Source organism: Artemia franciscana, chromosome 15, assembly GCF_032884065.1.
Source record: "Artemia franciscana chromosome 15, ASM3288406v1, whole genome shotgun sequence".
Taxonomy (NCBI): Eukaryota; Metazoa; Arthropoda; class Branchiopoda; order Anostraca; family Artemiidae; genus Artemia; species Artemia franciscana.
The window spans coordinates 42,515,387-42,540,581 of record NC_088877.1 but is presented as its reverse complement, the minus strand read 5'-3'; the positions used below and the strand labels follow the sequence as shown (position 1 = coordinate 42,540,581).

The 25,195-nt window shown below is 34.9% G+C and overlaps 1 protein-coding gene across 1 annotated transcript; it reads left to right on the top strand.

Annotated features, from left to right (window-relative positions):
* The first annotated feature begins 1,924 nt into the window (after positions 1–1,924).
* LOC136036502 (large ribosomal subunit protein eL19-like) lies at positions 1,925–23,366 on the top strand. Its single transcript, XM_065718790.1, has 5 exons — positions 1,925–2,041; positions 6,424–6,530; positions 13,123–13,286; positions 17,616–17,806; positions 23,165–23,366. The coding sequence occupies exons 1-5, from the start codon at positions 1,956–1,958 to the stop codon at positions 23,268–23,270; spliced, it is 654 nt and encodes a 217-aa protein (XP_065574862.1). The 5' UTR covers positions 1,925–1,955; the 3' UTR covers positions 23,271–23,366.
* The last annotated feature ends 1,829 nt before the right edge of the window (positions 23,367–25,195 follow it).

Below are 25,195 nucleotides of genomic sequence, written 5' to 3'. Positions count from 1 at the left end.
CCATTGACAGCCATATAGTTGAAAAAGTTGACAACTTTAACTACCCTGGCAGTCTCTAGACTATTGACCACTGCCATACCACCAATATCAAATACTGCTGAGTTAGACCTTGAGGATACACAAATATTTGGAAATACAACTCTCAAATTAGTTGAAAGTTTATCTCTTCAACAGCCTCATAAGTGATGATATCTGTACAAGTGTGAGACCTGGACTCTGAAGACAGAAAACAAACACAACCTCTATGCATTGGAGATGCATAGCCACACCACAAACATCATCACTCTAGCCACATCATGACCAATGATGAAGTGCAAATATGGCTAATATCCCAACACAATTGCTGAATTCTACCTTCAGAAGACACAAATATCTGGAAATTACTCTCCAATTAGTTGAAAGTTTACCTCTTCAGCAACCTGGTTTGGTCATGTTAAAAGAATGGCCTCCAACCATTTTCCAAAAATCACACTCAAAGGAACAATTGAGGGATAACAAGCATGGACAAGACCATACAACTGCCTAAAACTAAAAAGACATATATTTATATTAAACCCCAGTTCATGCCCTGTCAAAAGAATTTGGGTACTTATGTATTATTCAGAACACACTCAATAAGTGAAGTTAGGTTCTTTTGTGAAACAAACTACAATGAAGGTACATTTTATGAGAAAATTCAGTTTCATAGCCACAAAGACAAAACTTAATTTAGTTTTCTATGCATAGTGATAGAAGAAAGTGTCTAAATATGGATTTTGAAATGAAGATTTGTGATTTGCCAAAGACTGAAAAAGAGGCATTTGTATTTTTCCAAGATAAGGGGCTGTTGCCAACAATAAAACAATGCATCAATGGACACAACAGGGCTTTATATTCTTACAAGAAGGAACATTTTTGGAAGTGTAACAATAGGCTATGTTTGAAAGGTTGGGTTAGGTTATATTTTGAGGGTGTTCTGAACAATACATAAGTACCAGAATTTACCTCAAAACATCCCATGAGGATGGACATGACTTTAAGTCTTTAATAAGTAAAGTAAGAAAGTACATTGTTTTTTTAGACTGTTGCTTCTTTTCACAGGTTTCATTATCACATGTCTCTATTTACTCACAAGTTGTTGCCACAAACTGTTTGATTGTAGAGATCAGTGACAGAAAGCCCAAATTTACTCTAGTAATGAGGAATAAATATTTTATTATTGCCTTTCTGTTCCTTGCTAGGCCTATGTGAGTTTTGGTAGTTGTAATATTCTATTCTATTTGAAAACAACAACTAAAACATTCAAACTTTCACTCCATATGATTAGTCTAGCCATCATCATTCTCAACATGAGGCATAAACCTCATAATTGGGGCATGGGAATATTTTGGTGGGTCATGGACAGGACACATTCTGTCTATCAAGATGTAATCAGCCCTAGAAGTAGCTACTGAATTATGAAATAGCATAAAAAAGGAAATAAATGATGTTTTCACTTTCATATTTATCACTAACCTAAACTTTTTCCAAGGCTAGTAAGAAGTCAATTAACTAGACTTTTACTGTTAACTTTATTTGTAAGTCAATAATATAAACACCAAAACAATTATAAAATATTGGACCATCAAGGGAGGGGTATGGGTATAATGATAAATTTGTGATTAAATTGGTTAGACCTGTTATACTTGGAAGGAGCATAGAAAAACAAATGAAGTAGGCTAGTGTGTTAATCTTGTGTGAGCACTAGATAGGCCTATAGAATCTCATAGGCACAGGCTATATATTGACCAGACAAGCATATATGCTTTAATGGCAATAAAAATTAAAAGAAAAAAGTAAAGACTTTTAGTTTCTACACAGGTTAGATCACAAGATATTTAATTCCCCTTCTGAATTTGTAATTTCAAAATTTTACAGAATTCTTCCAGAAAACATGCAACGAATATTCAAAATATTTCAGGTCCTAAAGCTAATAGATGGCAGGCCTGTACTCGAACTTTCTTCTATTTCATTACTTCCGCCATTGCAGAAAAGAAGAAGTTTGGCAAAAGGGGACTATGAGGTTGGTTTGTATAATAATTGCTTTCTATGACATTGCTTTCAGTTCTGGTTCATGTATCACACTCAGTATTATCCCCTTTTGACTTAGTGCTTCGTTTTCAGAAAAGTAATGTTACCCACTTTTGAATTTTTTGGTTTTAGCCTATTTTTGTAAAGCATTGGGTCTCTTGGTGGACATTGAAGGTATAGAATAGGGCCTCTTCAAAAGTGGGACACTTTTAAATTGCTAATTTTATGCTCATGTTTAGTTAAAATTAACATAAAAATTTAATCATAACTCCAGATTTTTTAGTTTTGTTTCTTTTTACAACTATTCATCTCAGTCACTGAGATGAATTTTTGATTCATCTCAGTCACTCTTAATAGTCCCATTTGGCCCTAGGCTATGTAAAGAAACCAATCAAAAATTATAGTATTCTTATATCATAATAATCAGCAAGTATCAATGAATGTATTTCCTTGTTTACTCCCATTTTTGAATCAGTTTTCATTAATTATTGTGTTACTTTTGGTAAAATTCTAGTTGAGTGACATCTTGCATTCAGGGATAGGTCTACAGGCTAAAGTATATCCTGGGAAGGTATTTTGAAGTACCTGTCTCCACTCTTCCCTCTAGAGTGCTCTGAAATTTTCCTATGTGACAGGTCTATGCCTATTGAAATTTTGACAAAACAACATTTTACCTTAATTTCCAGTTACCAGTTGCCTTTCTCTGCCTTTAGTTCTGAAAATTCAATTCCTGTTATTTGAGTAGAATTCTGAGCCATATCAATGTTTTTTGTTTTTTTTCGAAATTTAGGAAATGTATTTGCATATCTTTAAAACCTTATAAAATGGGATTGATCAAAGTTGTGAAGCTGAAAACAATTTTGTTATACTTCATTCAAGCAGGAGATCTATTTTGCAAGGTTTCACTTTTATAACATACTTATTTTTGAAGGTCAGGGCCCTCTAGAGGGAGAAGGAGTAGAGGTAGTTGGCTATCTTGGTAAACTTTTTTCTAAACAGCCTAAGGCCAGCCTATATGAGTCCATTAGAGGGGAACTGGGGATGAATTATGAAAGACAAACCATTCGATTGGTGTATTTTATTTGGTCTTCTTTCAGTCCTGTTTCCTTGATAATGTTTTTTTTTACATATTTATTAAGTCCAAAGCTGTTTGATTTGCAATATCCTGTAAAGGACTGTACTGTTTTCCATAACTAGATCCTAAAGATCAAAACTTGTTTGTCCAGGTAGTTTCTCACCCCTTGTTTCATAAAAACTGTATCAGAAAATATCTACCTGGTGGATGCATTTTTCCAGATATGTGTATGGCACTGTTTTTCTGGGCCTACTATAAGGCCTGCCCTTGGCTCTAGCAAATTACATTACTTGGTGTCTTTTAGAATCCTAAAAAAAGCCAGACTTCACTTTCAACATTCCCAGATGGGTAAATGCATGACAGTTCATATTAGGCTTATTGACTTACCAATAAAGTGAATTTACCACTTGATGCCTTTTTTTATGCTCCTTACAAGTATAATAATCACTTCTATTTCAAATTTAAATTTAAGCACTTTTTTACCTAACCTAAAAAAGCTAGTAACACTTATAAATTTATAGCAAACCATATAACTGGCTTTTGTATAAAGTGAATATACTACTTGATGCCTTTTTTATTTTCTTTAAGAATTTAAAAATCACTCCTACTGCAAATTCAGATTTAAGCACTTTCAGCTCTTAAAAATGACAAATTTTCAAAACAGTTGCCAGTAAGCTGTCTAGCTCTTTTCCAGCATTTTATTTGTCAAGGGCAGCACCAAAATGAAACAAAAGGAAGGCTCAAATAAAATAGAATTATGGAAAACAAGATTCTAAACAGTAGCCCAAACTGAGGTTATCTTATCTAAAATAAAACACAGCTTATGTTTCTCTTTTTGTTCTAGCATATCTCCTTCTGAAGAGGCCCAATTGTAAACCAAAATCTCATTTTAACCTCATGTTTCTATTGACAATGACATTTTTATTATAATAGCAGTAGGTGTACTGCTATTATAATAAGGATCCTAATTATAATTAGGATCCTAAACAAATAAAAGTGGTAGGCTACAATTAAATTTCTCATTTTATTTCTAAATATCATGGTTGCTATTCTGACCCCACATTACCCCCTAACCCCCATGGTCCAAGATACAGCTCTAATAATATATTTCAGTGCTGTTTTGGATCTTGTGATGATGTCATTGTATCTTAGTTAAATATGTTTCTGTGTTATCCAGTGCTGATGAAATTTAGTTTTGTCTGAGCAAATGGGCTTGTATTCATCTGCAGCACATGAGCTATGGTATTTTGTGTAGTGCTTACACCTGGGCATCTTTTACTCTGGTCTAGCTGACTAAGCATTTGCTAATGTTAAACTGTGGATTATAAAATTTAAGTCCAAATGACTTGCAACTGTGTAACAACATCTGTGTATTAAGGCCATTATGGAATCTCTTAAGTCTAGCAATATTTGATCAGTTGCCAAAGTTTTTTAAGTTCCCTTGGGTCAAACCTTGAATATAAGTAGACTTAAAGTGGCTAATGTTGCCACTATTCATTAGGAAGGGTTGTAGTAATAATCTTATAAGCATTCCTTACTTCATTAAGAGGTGCAAGCACCAAGAAAGCAAGTGATTCCAAAATTTAGCTGCACTTGCAATTTTTAAAGAATTATTTTTTTTTCAAGCATACAATGGTTTGGCAAAGGTGAAGTAATAGTAAAAGTATAGTAAATTGAAGTGATAGTATAGTAATAGTAACTGAAGTAAAGGTGAAGTATACTGTTTCAGAAAAAGTTGCTGATACAAGCCATCTCAAAATTGTCCTTTTTAGACAATTTTGTCAGCAGTTTATTCAGGATTTCAAATGTCCTGATGTATGTATGAAACATTTAAGTAATAATTCTTTCCCTATTATTTCTACAGGGAGAGAAGGTTCTTCTCACCTATTTTGGTTCAGAAAAATTTGTCAAAGGCATTAGTTTGCTTTTTTGCTTCAGGTAAAATTTGTCTTGTTGGAGGGAAATGTTGCTGCAGTTCATTTAATTTCAAGTGTTATGATAAGTACATTTTTTAGCAATACTATTTTGAATTTTTGTTATGGTGGGGGGGTCTTTCAAAGTAAATTCATGGAATGACAATGTATAAAGAAATATCTTGCCCATGATCTAATCTGAGCTTTTATTATTGTCTTCGAGAATTAAAGGAAGTTGTCAAATGGCACTAGCTTGTTGCATAGGAAATATTTCCTTGATTTAAGATTTAATTGATTTTTGAATTATCTATTGGTGCTAAACGATGGAAGGCTTGAGAGCCATTGATAATTAGAGTAAAGCCAAAACACATCTGTTAAGGCAAATAAATTCATTTTATATTTATTATGGTCTGATCTTCAAGCTCCATACTCTAAAAGAAGATATATACTACGAATCAAATCCAAATGAAGATATTAGGATAAATATATAAATAAAGAAGACCTATGCATAAATAAATTGAGATAATCTAAAGTAAGATTAAAGTAATTTGAGAATTACAGCCTATTCATTGGGTTTATAGAGATTGCAGTTTTTCAATGGTCAGAGATTAAAGTGTTATTTACCTCATTTGAAATGGAATTATATGCAGATTGATGGTGGGACACCCTCTCACCCCGACCAAGGGTGATCTGCTTTCTGTTTAGCCTTATACGGTTGGCTAAAAAGGACCATCTTTGGCCACCTATCATCCTTCATTCACAGAACGTGCCCAAGCCATCTACAGCTTTCTTGCGTTATAGCCATAGTAACAGGATTGAACCACACTTTTTGTACAGTCTACTGTGTGAAAAACTTTCAGTCAGTCAGGTACTTCAAACAATCTTTAGGCAATAAAGATTGGATACCATGGTTTAAGGATGCCACTTGTATTCATCCTATTCCAACATGCCAAGTTTGGTGCATGCTTCATGATTAGCACATCTCTGTTTTAGGATGTAAGGTGAGTTCAGGCATTAATTTGTATAGTTTATGCAGTGGCCATTTTAGCAAAAGCAATTGATTTGGAGATTTTATTCAGTGGTTGTTTTACTGTGTTATTTTACAGCAGTGGCCATTTTAGTAAAAAAAAATTGATTTGTATATTTTATGTAGTGGCCATTTTACACCTTTATTTTACATCAATAGTCATTTTACAGCTATTTTAGTAAAAGGAATTGATTTGTACATTTTATGCAGTGGCTATTTTACAGCCATTTTATAGCTTTATTTTACAGCAATGGCTATTTTAGCAAAAGGAATTGATTTGTATATTGTATGTAGTGGCCATTTTTACAGTTTTATTTTTGGTAAAAAGACAGAATATCTCATACTAAATTATATTTCAGTAACCTGAGGCTCCAGAAAAGGCTTGCTGCCTCTGTCTTGGACTGTGGCAAAAGGAAAGTATGGTTGGATCCAAATGAAATTAATGAAATTGCAAATGCTAACTCTAGTAAGTACTTCATTATATGCAACTAATATCTTACAGTTAAACTAATTTCTTCAGTCAATTATTTTGCTTAAACCATAAATTGAGGATAAAAATGTCATATTTGTTTTGCCTGTAGTAACAACAACGTGTCCAATGCAACTGAAAAGGCTAATGTAGAAATGTATAGCTTTAAAAGGGAAAACAAAACTACTTTAAAGAATAAAATTAGAAACTAAAGATAAAAAACTAATGACAAATTTTCAAAAGTAGGACCAGGATTAAAATTCTAAGTATGTCACTCAATCTATATTATGTGAGAAAAAAAATTTGTGAGTAGCAACAACAATGCAAGAAAAAAGGCTATTGTAGACTCAATAATTTTAAAAAGAAATGGAAAATGAAACAACTTATAACAAGAAAATTTTAGAACTGAAACAAAAAAAATTAATGCCAGCAATTGTTAAAAGTACAACTAAGATTAAAATTGTGGATATGTTGCTCAATTATATGATATGAGAAACAAATATTGAAAAAAAATTTCTGCTTGGGCCTTTTTTATGTATAGTGTATTTTTGCTGTCCAAGGGCATCCCATTCAGAAATAGGAAATCAGGATGGGAGCAAAGGTTTTTTAAGTCAAAGTAGTAAAGTATTTGATTGTTGGGTGACTATGACCTTACAGACCTAGGTATACCATTATTCTATTCAGTTAGTCAAAAAAAAGTTCAAGAAAACTATTATCTAATTAAGCTAGGCTCTTAAGCTTTACTTAATTGGTGTACTTGTTTTTCTTGTGTATGCTCATACATAACCTTTCACTCAATACGCTGTTACTTTTGTGTGTATATATCCATATATGTATATATATATATAAAATCCAATGTTCGAATTTTGAGAAGAGGCAGAACCAGCTAAGCTAGAGACAAGCTAAAATGAGATTTAAAAACAAACAAGGAAAGAATATACATAAGACACAGATAACATATCCATAATGGAAAGGTGCATAGAGCTTCAGAACAAAATCAAAGAAAAAAGTCCCCTAACAGTTAATTAGTGCCAAGTAACAAGTTAACTGGTTGTTGACAGCTAATTTGTCAGCAGATGAAGAAAGTCAATAAGTTACCAAAGAGTTTTGGTAACTCTTTATATTGAGGAGGGGACAAAATTTTGATCCGGGGAAAATGATTCTGGGAAAAAATGTGTGTGGGAGGGGGCGGCCTTGGTGCCCTCCAATTTTTGGTCACTAAAAAGGGCACTAGAACTTATAATTACCATTAGAATGAGCCCTCTTGCAACATTATAGGACCAATGAGCTGATACAATTGCCCCTGGGAACGAAAACAAACAAAAAATAAGAAAACAACTTTATAATAAGACATTTAAATAAGACTTTTAAAGGGTGTTTCCTCCTGTTTTCTAAAATAAGGCAAACTTACTCAGGCTCATAAATTTTGATGGATAAGATTAAACTTGATGAGACTTATATCTAAAATAAGCATTAAAATGCAATTCTTTTGATGTAACTATTGGTATCAAAATTTTTATTTTTTAGAGTTTCAGTTGTCATTGAGCTGGGTCACTCCTTACTACAGTTTGTTACCATGAACTGTTTGAAAACTTACTAGCCGTGTTCACACAATTGATTGGGTAGCTGATCCACTTACAGCACTAGAGATAAACAGCCTAGGGCTGTTTAGCACAAAATCAAATAGTAAAATAAAACTCTAAGGCTTAGATTATGCTGACGGTTTGAGTATCCTAGACGAAATTAATGATCTTTAGGAATTCTCACCACAAATTGAAGTTGTCTGTGTGTCAAGTGACGTCATGTTTGTGTGTCGACTGACGTCATGTTTGTCGAGTGACGAAATTACAAACCGGGACATCAGGACACAAATGACGACTGGGACATAGGGAATATAAATGACTACCGGGACACTCAAAGAGAAAGCGACCGGGACACAAGGAATGTTTGATTAGCAATCACCATCAACAAAGCACCAGGATAGAAATGACGACCGGGACACAGGGAATATAAATGACGACCGGGACGCTCAAAAAGAAATTACAGACCGGGACACTGGAACACAAATGACGACTGGGACACAGGGAATATAAATGACGACCGCGACACTAAAAGAGCAATTACAGACTGGGACACCGGGACACTCAAAGAGAAAGCGACCGGGACACAAGGAATGTTCGATTAGCAATCACCATCAACAAAACTCAAGGGCAATCATTAGAATAATGAGGTATAGATCTGAATACAGATTGTTTTTCCCATGGACAATTATATGTTGCATGTTTAAGAGTCGGTAAACCTGACAATCTATTTATATGCATAGACAATGGGACAGCCAAGAATGTTGTATATTCGCAAGTTTTACGTAGTATAAAATATATATATATATATATATATATATATATATATATATATATATATTTTATATCTATATTCACAGGTGGGACACAGGGACACAACTACAATGGCGCGTAACGACTTACGCGCGCGGGGGGGGGGGGCGAAGCATATATAAATGACGACGGGGACACAGGGAATGTTCGATTAGCAATCACCATCAACAAAGCTCAAGGGCAATCATTAGAATAATGAGGTATAGATCTGAATACAGATTGTTTTTCCCATGGACAATTATATGTTTAATGTTCAAGAGTCGGTAAACCTGACAATCTATTTACATGCACAGACAATGGGACAGCCAAGAATGTTGTATATTCGCAAGTTTTACGTAGTTAAAGATATATATATATATATATATATATATATATATATATATATATATATATATATATATATATATATATATATATATATATATATATATATATATATTCACAGGTGGGACAGAGGGACACAACTACAATGGCGCGTAACGACTTACGCGCGCGGGGGGGCTTGGGGGGCGAAGCGCCCCTACCAACTAGGTGCGCCACCCCAACAGCTACTATTTTATATCAGCCACCAGTACTAGAGGCTTAACCATTCTGAACAAGAATTCTCTTCTTGTCAGTGAACCATCAAGAAGGTTTAGATGCTCATTAATTTCAATTTATCTTGAAGTCCAATAGTGCAGCTGTCACCATTATATCATCCCTTGGGGTGCGAAAGTCAAACTTTTTTTTCACATTTTCTTTCAGAAGCAAAATACAGCTACTATCCTTAGGTTGCTCCTAATGATGAAATTTTAGGAGGCCCTGACAAAGCAGAGCAACATTTAGGGTAGGAAAGAATTTCAGCCTTTACTGTAGTAGAAAAGTTTGATAGTAGTGAGCAAAGTTCACACACCAGCTCATGTTGCTCATGGTCTGTGAACATGATCAAGACATGAAGAGAACATAGTCAGGTTTCCCATTTTGACACAAAATAATTGCCTGAGGGCCACTGCATTGAATAATACTTTTCACCATACCGTATGTTGCATTCCAGCTGGTGGGTAAACCCTGTTCTAGGGACCTGCGTTGTTCATATCTTCATAACATAAGGGGCTGATGATCAGCAGCCTGCACAATGGGCAACTGAGCATCAGAATCAAGTACCTCATCTAAATCACAAAATCTTTAAGGAATTCATTGCTTTTTTAAATTTAGTTCTCCCACTTTTCACGTGCTTCTATGTACACGTGTAAAAAAAAATTGGGTAGAGGGTGGTTGTTACTTACGAAAATTTTCCCACCTTACTTTCAGGCCTTCGTAAAATAGCTGCATTTTTGCATATGGTAAAACATTTATAACGGAATATTATGGCTAGTTGAAACTTATTTAATTAGAAAATATTACATTGTAATAAAGAGGACAGAAACAAGTGAATTATAATTTGAAGTCCATAGTTGATGAATAGATTCAAAAACATTTTGAGAGGATCCAAAATGTTTGCATGGACTGTTAGATAATAGATTTCGAATTATATTTGCCTCTCAATAATCTCAGAAAATAATTCGGCACTTAAAATATCGGCCGCGGTGTCGGTGCACTGAACCCTTTTCGGTGGTGGCGCGCTATAAGATTGTCGGCGGACAACGCTGGTTTCATTGTGGTTTCGGGGACTGCCTAAAACTAGCCTTAAGATAATTCCTCTGGATAACTTCTTGCAATTCTTGTATGTTCTTTCAAAGCTCGTTTCAGAGCAATGCATGCCTGTTGTCATCACCGCAGTTTTCTGTTGATTTCTTGTTTATGGAATTAGAAAAAAAAAATAGAGGAAAAGTAGTTTGGTCATAAAGTTTTAGAAGAATCAAATAGTTCGTGGTAACGAACTGTAAGTAATGAGCGACCGGGCTCAATTGTAACTGGAACTTTAAAGAATGGAATTTTCATACCAATAGACGCATCAAAAGAATCGGAATGTTATGCTGATTTCAAATGTGTAAGTTTCATCAAGTTTAGTGTTACTCATCAAAAGTTACGAGTCTGAGAAAATCTGCCTTATTTTTGAAAAAAGGGAGAAACACTACCAAAAGTCAAAGAATCTTAATGAAAATCACACCATCAGATTCAGCGTATCAGAAAACCCTACAGTAGAGGTTTCTAGCTCTTGTCTGCAAAAATGTGGAATTTTGTAATTTTTTGCCAGAAGAAAAATCACAAATGCGTGTTTTTTTTGTTTTTGTTTTTCAGGGGTGATCGTATCGACCCAATTGTCCTAGAATATTGCGAGAGGGGTCATACGAACAGAAACTAAAAGCTCTAGTGCCATTTTTAAGTGAAAAAAAAATTGGAGGGCAACTATACCCATTCCCATGCTCATTTTTTCCCAACGTCTACGGATCAAAATTTTGAGATAGCAGTTTTGTTCATGATGGTCAAAAATATAATAACTATGTCTTTGAGGATGACTTAATCCCCACAGCCCCCAGAGGAAGGGCTGCAAGTTATGAACTTTGCCCATTGTTTACATGTAGTGTTGGTTATTGGGAAGTATCCAGACGTTGTCAGGAGAGATTTTTTCTGGTGGAGGGGGTCGAGGGGAGCTGGTAACGTGGGAGAATCTTTCCGTTGAGAAATTTTCCATAAAGCGGTACCGGATTTCCCAGCATAATTAAAAAAAAACGAATAAAAAGTATTCCAACTGATTAAAAAGTTTCCAACTGAAAGTAAGCAGCAACATTAAAACTTCAAACGAACAGAAATTATTGTGTCTTTGAGGGGGTTAGCCCTCTCGTCAATACTTCACTTTATACGGTAAAGTTTTTTTTTGGTTCTTAAAGAGCAATTTATTCCATTTAAACCGCCTTTGTGATTCAGGGGTCATTCTTATAGAATTGGAACAAAATTCGAACTTCAGCGTAAAGCGCGAGTTATTGACTAGGGGGCGAACCCCCTCATATACGTAATAATTTCTGTTCGTTTTAAGTTTTAATATTGCTCCTTACTTTCAGTTGAACAAACTTCTTTTTTTATTTAATAGTGTATTGGAAACCAAGCGGAATTCATTTAGAATTGTGTTCTTTTGGGAAGGAGAGATTTTTTTTTAGAAGAACAAATATCTTTAGAGTATTTAAAAAAGTCAGTGTTATTAAGCATGGTGTGAACAAAGAAAACCATTTCATCAATTAAAGCTGAATTGACTCATTAATAATTTATTTAGTACCTATTTCAATTGATAAATCTGTAATATAATAGGTTTAATGCTTTGTGATCATTAATAAGAGTTTTTAATTGCAAAACTGTTTAAAATCAAACTTGAACAAAGTAGATCAAAGTTACCTAGGAGAATTAATTCTGTTTTTTTTTACAACAGTTTTGTGTCCAAAAAAGTTGCCAAGCTCTAGATGGCGTTGGTGTTCTTTCGCACTAGCTCCAGTTTCCACTTTTATGAGGTTTCCCATACACTTCGCAATGTTGGCAAAAAACTGGATTGTCGGAAAGATCCAAACAAGTTACTAAGACTGTCATTGCATATAAAAAGCAAAAATAACACGTTGTTTAAAGCTTTCTAATAGAGTTTCTGGCATCCTTTTTGCAATGGATCGTCCCCGGTATATAATTTAGTTCACCATAAATAAATTATAAACGTTTATTTATTCGTTTGTTCTTTAAAAGATCAAAGGGTACTTGTATTATATTCCGACCCCACTCAAAAAGTTTGATCTGATCTGTCTGTGTAAAACCGGTTTGTTTGTTTGTATTTGGAGACAATTAGCTTAGGCATAACGAGATAAACTACTATATAGGCATATTTTAATTATGTATTTAATATTTTAAATATTTAATATAAAAGGAAGTATAATCATATTTATAAATTTAGCCTAATACACAGATTTACTTGAAGAATTAAGCAAATTTTTTGATTAGGAACATTTAAGCTTATTTCGTGAAATACAGAAAAAATGAAGACAATAAAAAGACAAAACATAAGGGAATAATTATCAGTTTTTAAATAAACAAGTAACGATGTAGATATTTTGGCAAAAAAAAATGTTACAAAAACAATCTCTGTAGAAATCTTTTTTTCACGACATAGAAATATCGGAATATTGACAAAAAAAACCTGCCCGAAAGATCTAAAAAAGTCACAAAGACTGTCATTGCATTTAAGACAAACGAAAATCACATGGTGTTTAAAGCAATCTAATAGATTTTCTAACTTCCAGGACAAAATATCCGGAGACTAGTGAAAGATGGTCTTATTATCAGAAAGCCAGTTGCAGTTCACAGTCGTGCTCGCGTCAGGAAACATACCGAGGCTCGTAGAAAAGGACGTCACTGTGGTTTTGGTAAGAGGAAGGGTACTGCAAATGCCCGTATGAACACAAAGGTAGGCAAAGTTTTGGTAATATTTTCGAGTGTCAACTTGAAAGCTTGATGCCCGCTTCGATGGGAGGTTAGGTATTTTATTACATCTCTTCAATTATTCTCTTTAGAAAATTTTTAAAATGGGTTGGACATTTTGGGGTCAACACAGTTGTGTCAGATCTGTCAATCTTTGTGTGTCTGAACTTGAAACTTAGAATATATTTGCAAGAGATAGACTAGGAACTTTCAATATGCCTTTCCGATATTAATGTTCTCATTGGATAACGAATAAATAACCATTGGGTATTAAGAGCTGAAATCCAATTAATTGTTAGATTCGCCCTTCCTCATATGGAGGTCATTTACCTTAAATTATCTTAAATCGCATTTACGGCGAGATAAGGTGGACTGCATCCTCCTGTAGAACATGTCGCTGTTGAGTTGTAGAGGTGATACAATTAGTGGGTGTGATGGGGTGTGGTGTCCCACTGGTACTTCCATTTTGCGTCACTCCTCCAATTCGACTGCATTTTTGAAAGAATTAATTGATTCACCAGTGACAGTCTCATTGGAAAGGCTGTTCCAAGTTGGGACAGCACGTACTGAGAAAAAGTTCGTCCTCTACGCCTGGAGGGCTCCTATTGCAGCTTCATTGAATGGCCTCTTGTCATAGTGGCAAGGGAGGGAGTAAAAATGGAGTTAGCCATCTTATTTTGGCACAGTTTCTTGACAAAAATCACATCTTCTCTGTGCTGCTGGAAACCCAATGTGGGTATCTTAGGGCGACGCAGACGTTCAGGGTAAGGAAGCTTTTGGTGTAGGGCACAAAGCTTAGTTGCTCTTCTCTCTACGCTCTCTATTGCTGCCACATCTCCCTTATACTGAGGAATTGTAACAGGGCAGCATAACTCCAAGTGTGGTCTTATAAGAGCATTATATAATTTTCTTATTATCAGAGGATGGCGTGATGATATGGTTCGTATAATTAATCCTAGGGCTCTGTTGGCCTTATCAACTTGTTGCATAGTTTGCTCATAGAGCTTAAACATCCTGTCAACGATCACCCCTAAGTCTCGTTCACTCTCAACAGCCTCAACTTGTTTACGTGTTCCAGATTTATCCAGCATAGAATATGAAATCTGATTGTTTTGGGGACCCATGTGAAGGACTTTGCATTTTGATGGGTTGAACTCCATCATCCAAGTGGAAGCCAATAAGGAGAGGCCATTCAAGTCATTTTGCAGGGTTGCATCGGCAATTCCAATTAGTTTGCTGTCATCAGCGTAGAGACCAGTGGGGTTTTGTAGAACATCCTCACAATCATTAATGTATGTAGAGAAGAGGGTGGAACTAAAGTATAAGGGTCACACCTATATAAAAAAAATGATGCAACTATTGTTGAACATTTTGGGCTGAGGTGTGATTAGGGTCTTTAGGCTAGGTCATGTACATCTATACTGACAGGCACAAATGACCTCTAGGAGAGATCAGAGGATATATTCCGTGTGAGGGATCAAAATACAAAAAAAAACACCCATTTTAGCACTATTTTCTCAGGGATTTGTTTGGCCGAATTTAAGAGGATAATCCCTCTCCCCGCTTTTCTTCATCTTGGAAGTACATGGTAATGGAGCCTTTATTGAAAAAAAAAATCTAATAATAACTTGAACCGCCATACACGTAATTACGATAGGAGCACTCACTTTTCGGTTCTACACTTCCATAGTTTTTTTTTTTTTTTTTTTTTTTTTTTTTTTTTTTTTTTTTTTTTTGTCGAGGCGCCTATGGCTATTGCTTTGAGGGTACTCTCGTTTTCTCCAGCTTTTCCTCTTAATTGTAGCCTCAAGTGGTTTTGCATTATTCTTTATCATTGGCGTGCGGAGGGGGGGAGGGTCTTAGGGGTAGCTACCCTCCCTAGAACTACAAGTTTATACTAGATTCGGCTGAAAAAGCAGATAGTTGAAAAAGGGTAGATGACTAAAAAAAGTTGATAAAAGGTAGATGATTGAAGAAGCTGAAAATAACAACTGGAATAACAGAATAAAAGTTGTACCAGAAATAATTATCTTTTTCTGTAATAATATGAAAAAAACTTCGTTTTCTTAAAGAGTTAAAGAGGCTGCGTCCCAAAGTCGAACCTTAAAACGTACAGGAATTAGAAGAGGCAGTTGGGGGGGCTGCCGCCCCCCAAACCCCCAGCTTTTAAAGACTCTTTTGTACAGGTTTTTTTTGTGGGGGGACTTCCTTGTTACTAATTACTAGTTTCGGCGCAATGGTTCTCCTGTCCTCTGTGTTTAACATTTTTCGAAGCTATTCCATTATTCATTCATTTCAATTTTTTGTTAATTAAAAGAGGGCCTTTCCGAAGCCAAGAGCGGGGGGTTAGCAAAAAAACTAAAAACCTGTACAAAAGAGTCTTTAAAAGCTGGGGGTTTGGGGGGCGGCAGCCCCCCAACTGCCTCTTCTAATTCCTGTACGTTTTAAGGTTCGACTTTGGGACGCAGCCTCTTTAACTCTTTAAGAAAACGAAGTTTTTTTCATATTATTTCTGTACGTTTTTCTACAATCCATGGTGGATGTAATTTAATAATTCCTGTACTCCTCGTACAGGAATTAGGAGAGGAACCTGGGTGGCTGCCGCCCCCCCCCCGCTTTTAAATCATTGTATAAAATAGAAAAAAAATAGACAGAATGACCGAAATGTTTCTTTTGCTCATAAGAAGCTAATATTCTGTTATCTCTCAAATGATAAGCTGTCCAGGTGTTATCAAAATTTTTTTGATGTTGTGAAAAAAAACCGCCCGTAAGGGACTTGAACCCTTGACCCGAGGATTAAAAGTCTCACGCTCTACCAACTGAGCTAATAACTTGCATGTGTGTAAATATAACTTCTCAATAAGTTTTAAAAATTTCAAATTAACATGGCTCTTATGGAGAGAAATCCGTTAATTAAATAGCTAATGAGTGGTTTCTGGAAAACAGGGAAGGAGTTATCGGATCGAGCTGAAATTTCGCGGATAAGCTCCTGGGCCGTAGGGGACCTTAACTTGTGAATTTCAGCCCGATCGGACAACGTTAAAAGGGGGGGGGTGGAGGGTCGAAACTTTCGGGGGGTTAAGATTTTCCTACGAAACTTTCCAGGAAAATTACTCGGAGAATTCCGCATCGAATGACTTCGTACACCCAGATCCGATGTCGGATGTGACCTGTAGGCGTCTAGGAAAAAAAAGTAAATGAATTTTAAGTGACTATGCGTGGTTTCTGGAAAACAGGGAAGGAGTTATCGGATCAAGCTGAAATTTCGCGGATAAGCTCCTGGGCCCTAGGGGACCTTAACTTGTGAATTTCAGCCCGATCGGACAACGTTAAAGGAGGGCTGGGGTTGACGGGTCGAAACTTTCGGCCAGATTTTCCCCATGAAGGAAAAGTTGGAGGGGGATGAAATTTTGCAGGTTTCTTAGTTGGAGCTCGGGCTACGAAATGCATCCCTCCCCATCCCTCTGCGACCACTGGAACCGAAGATCGCTTAACATTGTCGTGTGTCGCCTCTTTATAGAGGCACGAGTGTGCCTCCTTGATTTTTACATATTTTTGTTATGCATATTCATTTTTACTAAATTCATGTTTGCTGTTGTGTTGTAGCATATATCATTTCCTATACCATGTTACAATAGGAAATTATTTCTCATTAGCAAGCGGGGTAAAGTTGTAAAAATTATCATTTATAAATTAAAATTTTATGTAGATGTGTAATATGATTATAATAAATTGAATTACACTAGGTGATTTTCACGATTGAATTTCTTATAAAAGATGAGGGATAAAAAAAATAGATCCAAATGATAAGAACAAACAAAAGAGAAAAGGACAAACCATTAAGTAAAAGAGGGGTAAAAAGAGATAGTATCAGTTTCTCTTACTCTTTTAAATATATAAATATCGCTGCGAGGCAGTCGACAAGAACAAACAAAAAGGGAAACTGCTAAATAATTAAGTAAAAAAAAGGGGTAGTATCAGTTCATCTCTAGTAAATATATGAGTTCCTCTTATAAAAAGATGAGGGATAAAAAAAATAGTTCCACGGAATAAGGGCAAACAAAAGAGAAAGGGACAAACCACTAAATAAAGAGGGGTAAAAAGATAGTTCCGCTTGTCTATTAAATTCATAAATATCGCTGCGGGGTAGTCGATAAAATAGAGAGAGAGGGGGGGATAGATAGCTGCCCAGGACAAGAATAAATAAAAAGGGAAACTACTAAATAATTAAATAAAAAAGGGGGAAATATCAGTTCATCTCTACTAAATCTATGAATTGTTTACTTGTCCTAACGCTGCAGATGTATTCTTTTAGGTTCTATGGATGAGACGAATGCGTGTTCTTCGTCGTCTTCTCAAAAGGTACAGGGAGTCCAAGAAAATTGACCGTCATTTGTACCATGCCCTGTACATGAAAGCTAAGGGTAACGTGTTCAAGAACAAACGTGTCCTTATGGAATACATTCACAAAAAGAAGGCCGAGAATGCACGTGCTAAAATGCTCAGGTAAGCTTTCCAACTTTTTGCTTTTTCCATTTGTACCATTGAATTATTTTTGTACGCTAATTTAGTTTTTAAAAATAAGTTTTTTCAACTGAAAATAAGGAGCAGCATTCAAACTTAAACCAGTTGAATTATTATGTATATGAGAGGTGTTGCCCCCTCCTCAATACCTCGCTCTTTACGCTAAAGTTCTTTTAGCACTTTTAAAAATGGCTTAATTCTAGTTACACGGCCTTTGTGATTCAGGAGTCGTTTTTAAAGAATTAGGAACAAAATTTAAACTTTAGTGTAATGAGGGAGGTGTTGTGGAATGGGCAAACCCTCTCATATACGTAATAAATTCTGTTCATTTTAAGTATTAATGTTGCTCCTTAATTTCAGTTGAAAACTTGTTTTTTTTTCAATTTCTAACCGAATTTTAACTAAACTTTAAACCCTTCCCCAGGGGCTGTGGGGTGGGGGTCATATAATCTCCAAAGACATAGTTATTGGGTCTTTCAACTATGTTGAACAAAATAGCTATCTCAAAATTTTGATCGGACGATTTTGGGAAAAAAGTGGCGTTGGAAGGGGCCTAGTTGTCCTCCATTTTTTGGTTACTTAACAACAGCACTGGAACTTCCAATTTCCGTTAGAATAAGCCCTCTTCCGATGTTCCAGGCCCAATGGGTCGATACAATCACCCCTGACGAAAACCAAACAAATAAATACAAATCCTTGGTTTTTCTTCTGGCAAAAAATATGAAATCTCGCATTTTAGCAGATATGAACTTGATACCTTTACAGTAGGGTTCTCTGATACGCTGAATCTGATGGTTTGATTTTCATTAATATTCTATAACTTTACGGGTTGTTTCCTCTTTTTTCAAAAAATCAGGCAAATTAAGTTCTTGGTAGTTACTATTAATAAACAATAATGAATAATGATTATTGATTATAAAGATACAGCATTATTTTAATGTATTATCAAGCAAACATACAACAACAAAGACAAAAAAAATTGTTTTCCTGAAACAGTGAGGACCCATCTTGGCATCCTAATATCTTGTCTAATTAACAGTTAGTCGTCTTCTGTGAAAAGTGAAAAGAGGAAAATAGGGCAAAAAAGTTAACTCATATCATAGTTAAATTTAGAAAGCCAGGTACGATTTATATTAGAGAGTCAGGAAATTCAGCATTGGCAAGGGCTGGTTCTTGATTCTACAACCCTACAACATTATAATCAGGCAAAACCTAGTTTTGGGGAGGAAGTTTATTTTAAACTTAATTTACCGGCTATGATTCTACGTCGTTGGATTCAGCTTAGGGCAAATTGTCTTCCAATCCAGAACAGGCAAAAAACGTTCGACAAAAATAAAATGATAGTTGGTCCTGATAGGCGGTATCTTTGTCCTCTTTGTAAAGATGATGATGAAGACTTGGATCATTTTCTCCGGAAATGCCCGGTGCTCTTGGATTTACGGGAAATTTATTTGCATGGGATTAATTTGATGCTTCCGGGTATTCTACAAAATAGTAACCCAACCACAATATTTCGAGTGGGAGTATATATAGAAAAATCTTTAACAAGAAGAAAAAGTTTTATATGATTAATTTCTTTTGTAGTTAGATTAGGTACTTTTTGCGTTGAATTCTGTTTTTTTTTTTTTGTGCGTGTTCGTACTGTTGTTAATTTCCTTGCTTGTCTGTTATTTATTTATATTTTGTGTGTATATGGCCCACGGGTTTTTGAAATACACTTATCTATCTATCTATCTATCTTAGACCCTCCCCCTTCCACCCCTACCCCCTGGATACGGGCTCGGCTACATCTACATATTTTGTTTTGCTTCCAGATACTTATCGCAACCCGAGAGGAAAATAGTTTTCGTTGTGATGATGCCAAAGTTCTTTTATTGTTCGTCTATCGTGTTTGATTGTTTTAAGATGTACCTAAGCACATTTTAATATTGAAGAAGTCAAGTTGGTCTCCTAAACAATTATTTAGTGCTCAAAGGTTGAAGTAGTCATTTCGCATAAATCCTTATTTAGCAGGTTTTGGGGAATATATTGATATTGGGGGGGGGTAGTCTTACGAAAATAATTGTTTTTCGGGGGAGGGGTATTAAGGGTATTAATGGAACTAGTTAAAATAAGAAACTGTGATAACTAGTAAATCTTCATTGCAATTTGTAATGACAAATTGTCTGAATGTTGACAATTGTTATGTTTTGCGTTATGACGACACATGATATCACATTATGTTATGGTGTCACGGTTATGACAACATATAATTGTTACAGCAACAGTAGTAATCTTCACAGTACAAAGATGTGTCAGTTTCTTGGTTATATTCTACCTCAAAAATCGCCATTTTTGAGGGGGAAGGCCTTGCAGGAGTTTTAACCGCAATCCCTTCAGCTCCCATGTGGAAGTTTATCCATGGTGCCATCTTACTCTGCATTGTCGTTGATTAAGTACGTTTTATTTTTATCCACAATAAAAACATAAATAAAAATGTCACCACTAATAGATTATTGCAGCAAAAAGATAGTCCTATTGACTTGTGTTGCAAATTCGTGTTTTGATTTATATTTCATAAATAAATATCTAAACATAACAACTCATGATTATCCATCTAGCCTATCTTATATATAAAAAACACAACAGATACACATGAACACAATACAACAAAATAATCCTATTAAGTATTATTTACCGGTTTCAGCCCCCACCCCACCCCAGAAAACTGCGAGAAAAAAACCATTTGCGTGAAAAAAAAAGTGCGATTAACATCATAAAGGAATTAGCTGCAGTCTTGGCGATGATACTCTTAAGAGACTCCAAATTTAGGAAAGAAATGTCTTCTCCTCTAATTTCATTGTAGTCTGTATATAATTAATTCTTTTTATACAAACAACACAGTTACATAAAAGTGCTACGTCGACACTACTGTTCCAGGAAGGACCACCACTCGTGCGTTAACCCTGCGTTAAGGTTGTGAATCTATTTTTGAACGATCTGTTTTTCTTGCGCGTCCACAAGAGTAGCGTCGACAAATTCTTTGCGAAAAGAGAGTAGTATGACCGAGTTTTTTAATTCCAAATTTCCTAAGCGTTCTCCAGAAAGGTGTAATGTATAAAATATGCGGCAGCGCAGTCGTGTTACATAATCTTGCTAAATCATACGATTGAAAAGGGGTTTATTTGCCACAATCCTACCATAAGAAACTAAAACTCGCTCTTGTAGGATGCTGACTATGAGCGAGCGTTGTTCTATTATATGTTTGTTCTAATTTATCTATAAAAATAAAACTAAGTTCATTCTATATTTTCTCTATATTTTGCTTGATTTTTTAAAAGAATATTAAATTATAATTACTTACTACAGTTCGGAGCAAATAGTCATGTCAGTTTCTTGTCTATATCATGGATGTAGCGTTAAATGCAATCTGGTAAGGAACGAATTCCAGTCCAAAGTAACTGAAAAATTTAAAAACGTGTTTTGAAAAAAAAGCTGTCAAATGAGAAAAAATTTGGTACTTGTGTATCATTAAGTTAGGTTATGCTAGGTATCTTCTATCACTATGCGTTCCTTCTCGTAAGAGTATTTAGTCATGTTGTGTCCATTGACGCACTTTTGTTTTGGGAACAACCCCTTATCCTGGAAAAACATAATTGCCTCTCTTTCAGTCTTTGGCAAATCCCAAATCTTCATTTCAAAATCCATGTTTAGACACTCTCTTCTATCACTATGCGTAGCAAACTAAATTGAGTTTTGTCTTTGTGGCTGTGACTTGACTTTAACACTTGACTTTATTAAACAAGAAACGATATACATAAATCTTATACAAAGGATTTTCCAAGTGAAACTGGATTTTCTCATAAAATGTACCCGCATCGTAGTTTATTTCACGAAAGAACTTAACTTCACTTATTGAGTGTGATCTGAATAATACAAAAGTACCAAAAGTTGCTATCTGAAGCTGACATAAGAATGGTCACTGTTATTTTGGCTAATCCTGTAAATCACTAAATAAAGGACATAGACCTGGGTAAGATGTGAATTCTTGGGACGTGGCCAAAACAACAGCTTCGTAAAAAAGGAGTTTTGCCAGTGTTCTGGTCTCAGGTGTTTAAACGCTATGACCAGTTGAAAATTGTAGTCGCATCTTAGTTGTTTATTTGTTAAATAGAGATAAAAGAAAAACTAAATAATAAGATAACAGAAAAATTATTTACTTATGAAGGTAATAAAAGATATTGTGTGAAGCACTGGCAAACCCATGTGCTTTGCTTTTGGGGTTAGTACTGGAGGAATCCCTTCGCATGGTTCCATTGCAACTGAAACCCCTGCTACTGGACCTCTGTCCAACCTGGTAAACAACGAATTTCAGGCCAAAGTAACTGAAAAATTCAAAAACGTGTTTTGAGAAAAAGCTGTCAAATGAGAAAAAATTGCTATATGAAGCTGACATAGGAATGGTCACTGTTATTTTGGCTAATCCTGTTCTAAACTGTTATTGTAAGAATGAACTTCCGGGAATTTCGAATAATAGCCTGAAAATCCACGAAATCGAAACTAAAATGTACCATTGGAATAACCATAGAATAATTATCTGCCAAGCTAGCTATTGAAGCGCTTTATAGGCTAGGATGTTTTCATCGCCTTATCCGTTTTTTTTCTGTATGTGATTAAATTTGTTTCTTGTATTACTTTTGCTGTTTTTCTTTTGTATTTTACTCCACTTAACCTCTGTTTTGTTGAAGTGGGTGATAAATAAATTATTATTACTATTATAGCTGAAATCTCTACCTAGGAAAATTGTACTCTCCTATTCTGGGTAACAAGGAAAATCACTTTTACGTAGGAATCTGTGATGTCTTCTTTTTTCACCAATGTCGCCACCTTTTGAGCGACAGAGACGTTGCGAATCCCAATCCAAAAAGTTTCCAGGCGCAACTTTGTATTTGTATTATCAGAAGCATTAAAAAAATTATGATTTTGTAAGGTTTTCGAAATAGAGAGTGACGCCGTTTTCAAAGGGTTTCAAGCTCTTTCGAAATTTCCACAAATTTATTTACGCAAAAAACATCTACTAATAAGAAAAACTGAAGCGATAGCTACTATTTCAAAATTCTAAACTGCAAATAATTTTGACTAGACAGTTCTTATTTTTCAAAATGTGTTCTTAAACTTTCGACTACTATGGGCCGTGGTTTGCTCTTTAATGTAGCGATTCCTACAACTACATCAGAACTAAACACGTCCAGTTTAAAACTTAAGTGACACAAAGACCTTTAAAATGTTATTCCGAGCCAAATTAAATGGCATCGAGTTTTATTACAAGCTCTATAGTTTAATGCTGTTTTGACATTATAGTGACCAAGCGGAAGCTCGTCGTAACAAATGCAAGGAAGCAAGGAGACGACGTGAAGAAAGGCTTGCACAGAAGAAGCAAGAAAAAGAAGAGGAGAAGGAGGAATAGGAAGATACCTAAATGTGAACGTTCTAAGTTATTAACGTTTATCAGGGAAATTTTTGTATGTTTTTGCAGTATTAAACTACAATTATTTCTCAACTACTTGAAAGTTAGCTTCATTAAACTTCAATTTGTTAAACACTTTTTATGTTTTTTTTTGTTTTTTTTTGTTTTTTTTTTTTTTTTTTTTTTTTTTTAAGTGACTAGTAAGCATTGTCATGGCATGACAGGGGTTATTAACAGGGTTGCATGGGGACAAGGACGGCTGATGTAAAGTAGTCCGTATTCTAGGGTTTAAATGCAATATGGTCAGTGCTTGGTAGGGCTGTATCCAGGTGACCTGGTTTGAACCCCCTCCCCGCCTCACGAAATTTTTCTTCTTTTTAAATTTGGTCTTAAACCTGAAGGGAAAAAACCACAATTGAAAAAAGTTAGACAAAATCCACTGGAGGTAAGCGCCTTCTTCATTCTTTCTAAAACCCTCTTCCCCTCCCTCAGAATCCGAAAGTCGACATTGTTGACTGTAAAATGTTTGTCTTTGAAATAGTATCACATCTTATTTTCGTAAAAAAAAAAAAAATTCGAAAAAAGCTGCAGGGAGAGAACATGAGCATAATTGCTTTAAACACAGTTCAATAATGATAATTACATATTGAGCGCTAAACATCCATCATAATGAGCTTATTGATCTTGTTAGTATCTGCACAAAAATTGTACTTGGAATTAAAGATTGACTTTGTCTAATGTCGACATGGCGGCATGTCCAATGGCACTGGCAGATTTTATCTACTATATTTTGTGAGATACGAACTAGTGTCAACAGGAAAAAAATTAATTTCACCAGTTTTCAATATCCCAAAACTAGCTCGGGCTAGTTGCAAAATTCCTTGTCCTTATCAATTTTCCCAGTTTTTAAAAAAGGAAAAACACAATTATTTTATGTTTTTTTTTCAAAAACTTATTGTATGTTTTTTTTTTCTAAAAGTTTTGGGAGTTTTCCCAACTCCCAAAACTTAGAGTTGGGAAAATACTTTATAGTCAAGTTACTTATAGAATGCTTACTTAATCTATTAAGTTACTGATACAAGGTTTCCCTAATTAATTTACTAATATGGGCGTATTAAAGCTATAAAAATAAAACAATCGAAATCTGAGATATAAGATGTGATTTTCAGCCTAAAACCAAATTTGATTCCAGCAACCTGCTATAAATATTTTTAGGAAAATAGTTAGTGAAGTAGCAGATATCGTTTTAGGGAGGAAAGTAAGGAACAGAGCTAGGAATAATAGCGAAAATTCTTTTAGGTTAGCAGAAAAGGGCTTGTATGAGAAGTATTTGAGTGATATTTGTATTTGATGTGAAAATAAGAGGGACGTAAGGAAAGCAGGAAAAGTATTGAAATATGAATTGAAGATATGTGAAATTGAGGCCATGTATAAAATTCGCTGACGATTTGGAATATGCAGCCAAACGGCATAGTAGTAAATAGTTACGAAGACCACACTGCCTTTCCATATCAAACAAGCACAACTTGGGAACAATAGGGATTTTTTTGTCAAGACAGCGGATATTTCGGCCTTGTGTCCAAGGGCCGTCTTCAGCACAACACCAGGAAGAAATATATATCTATATATATAAAAATAAGTTGTCTGTGGATGGATGTGTGGATGGATGTGTGGATGGATGTGTCAGGTGACGTCACCTGAAAAAACTGGATTAGGTGACGTCAAAACTGAAAAAACTAAAAAAAGGCAAAAACTACAAAAAAAACTAAAAACTAATAAAAAAAATAAAAAAGCTAAAAAACTAAAAAAACTATAAAGGTAAAAACCAATAAAAAACTAAAAAAAACTGAAAAAACTAAAAAAAGGCAAAAACTACAAAAAAAAACTAAAAACTAATAAAAAAAGTAAAAAAGCTAAAAAACTAA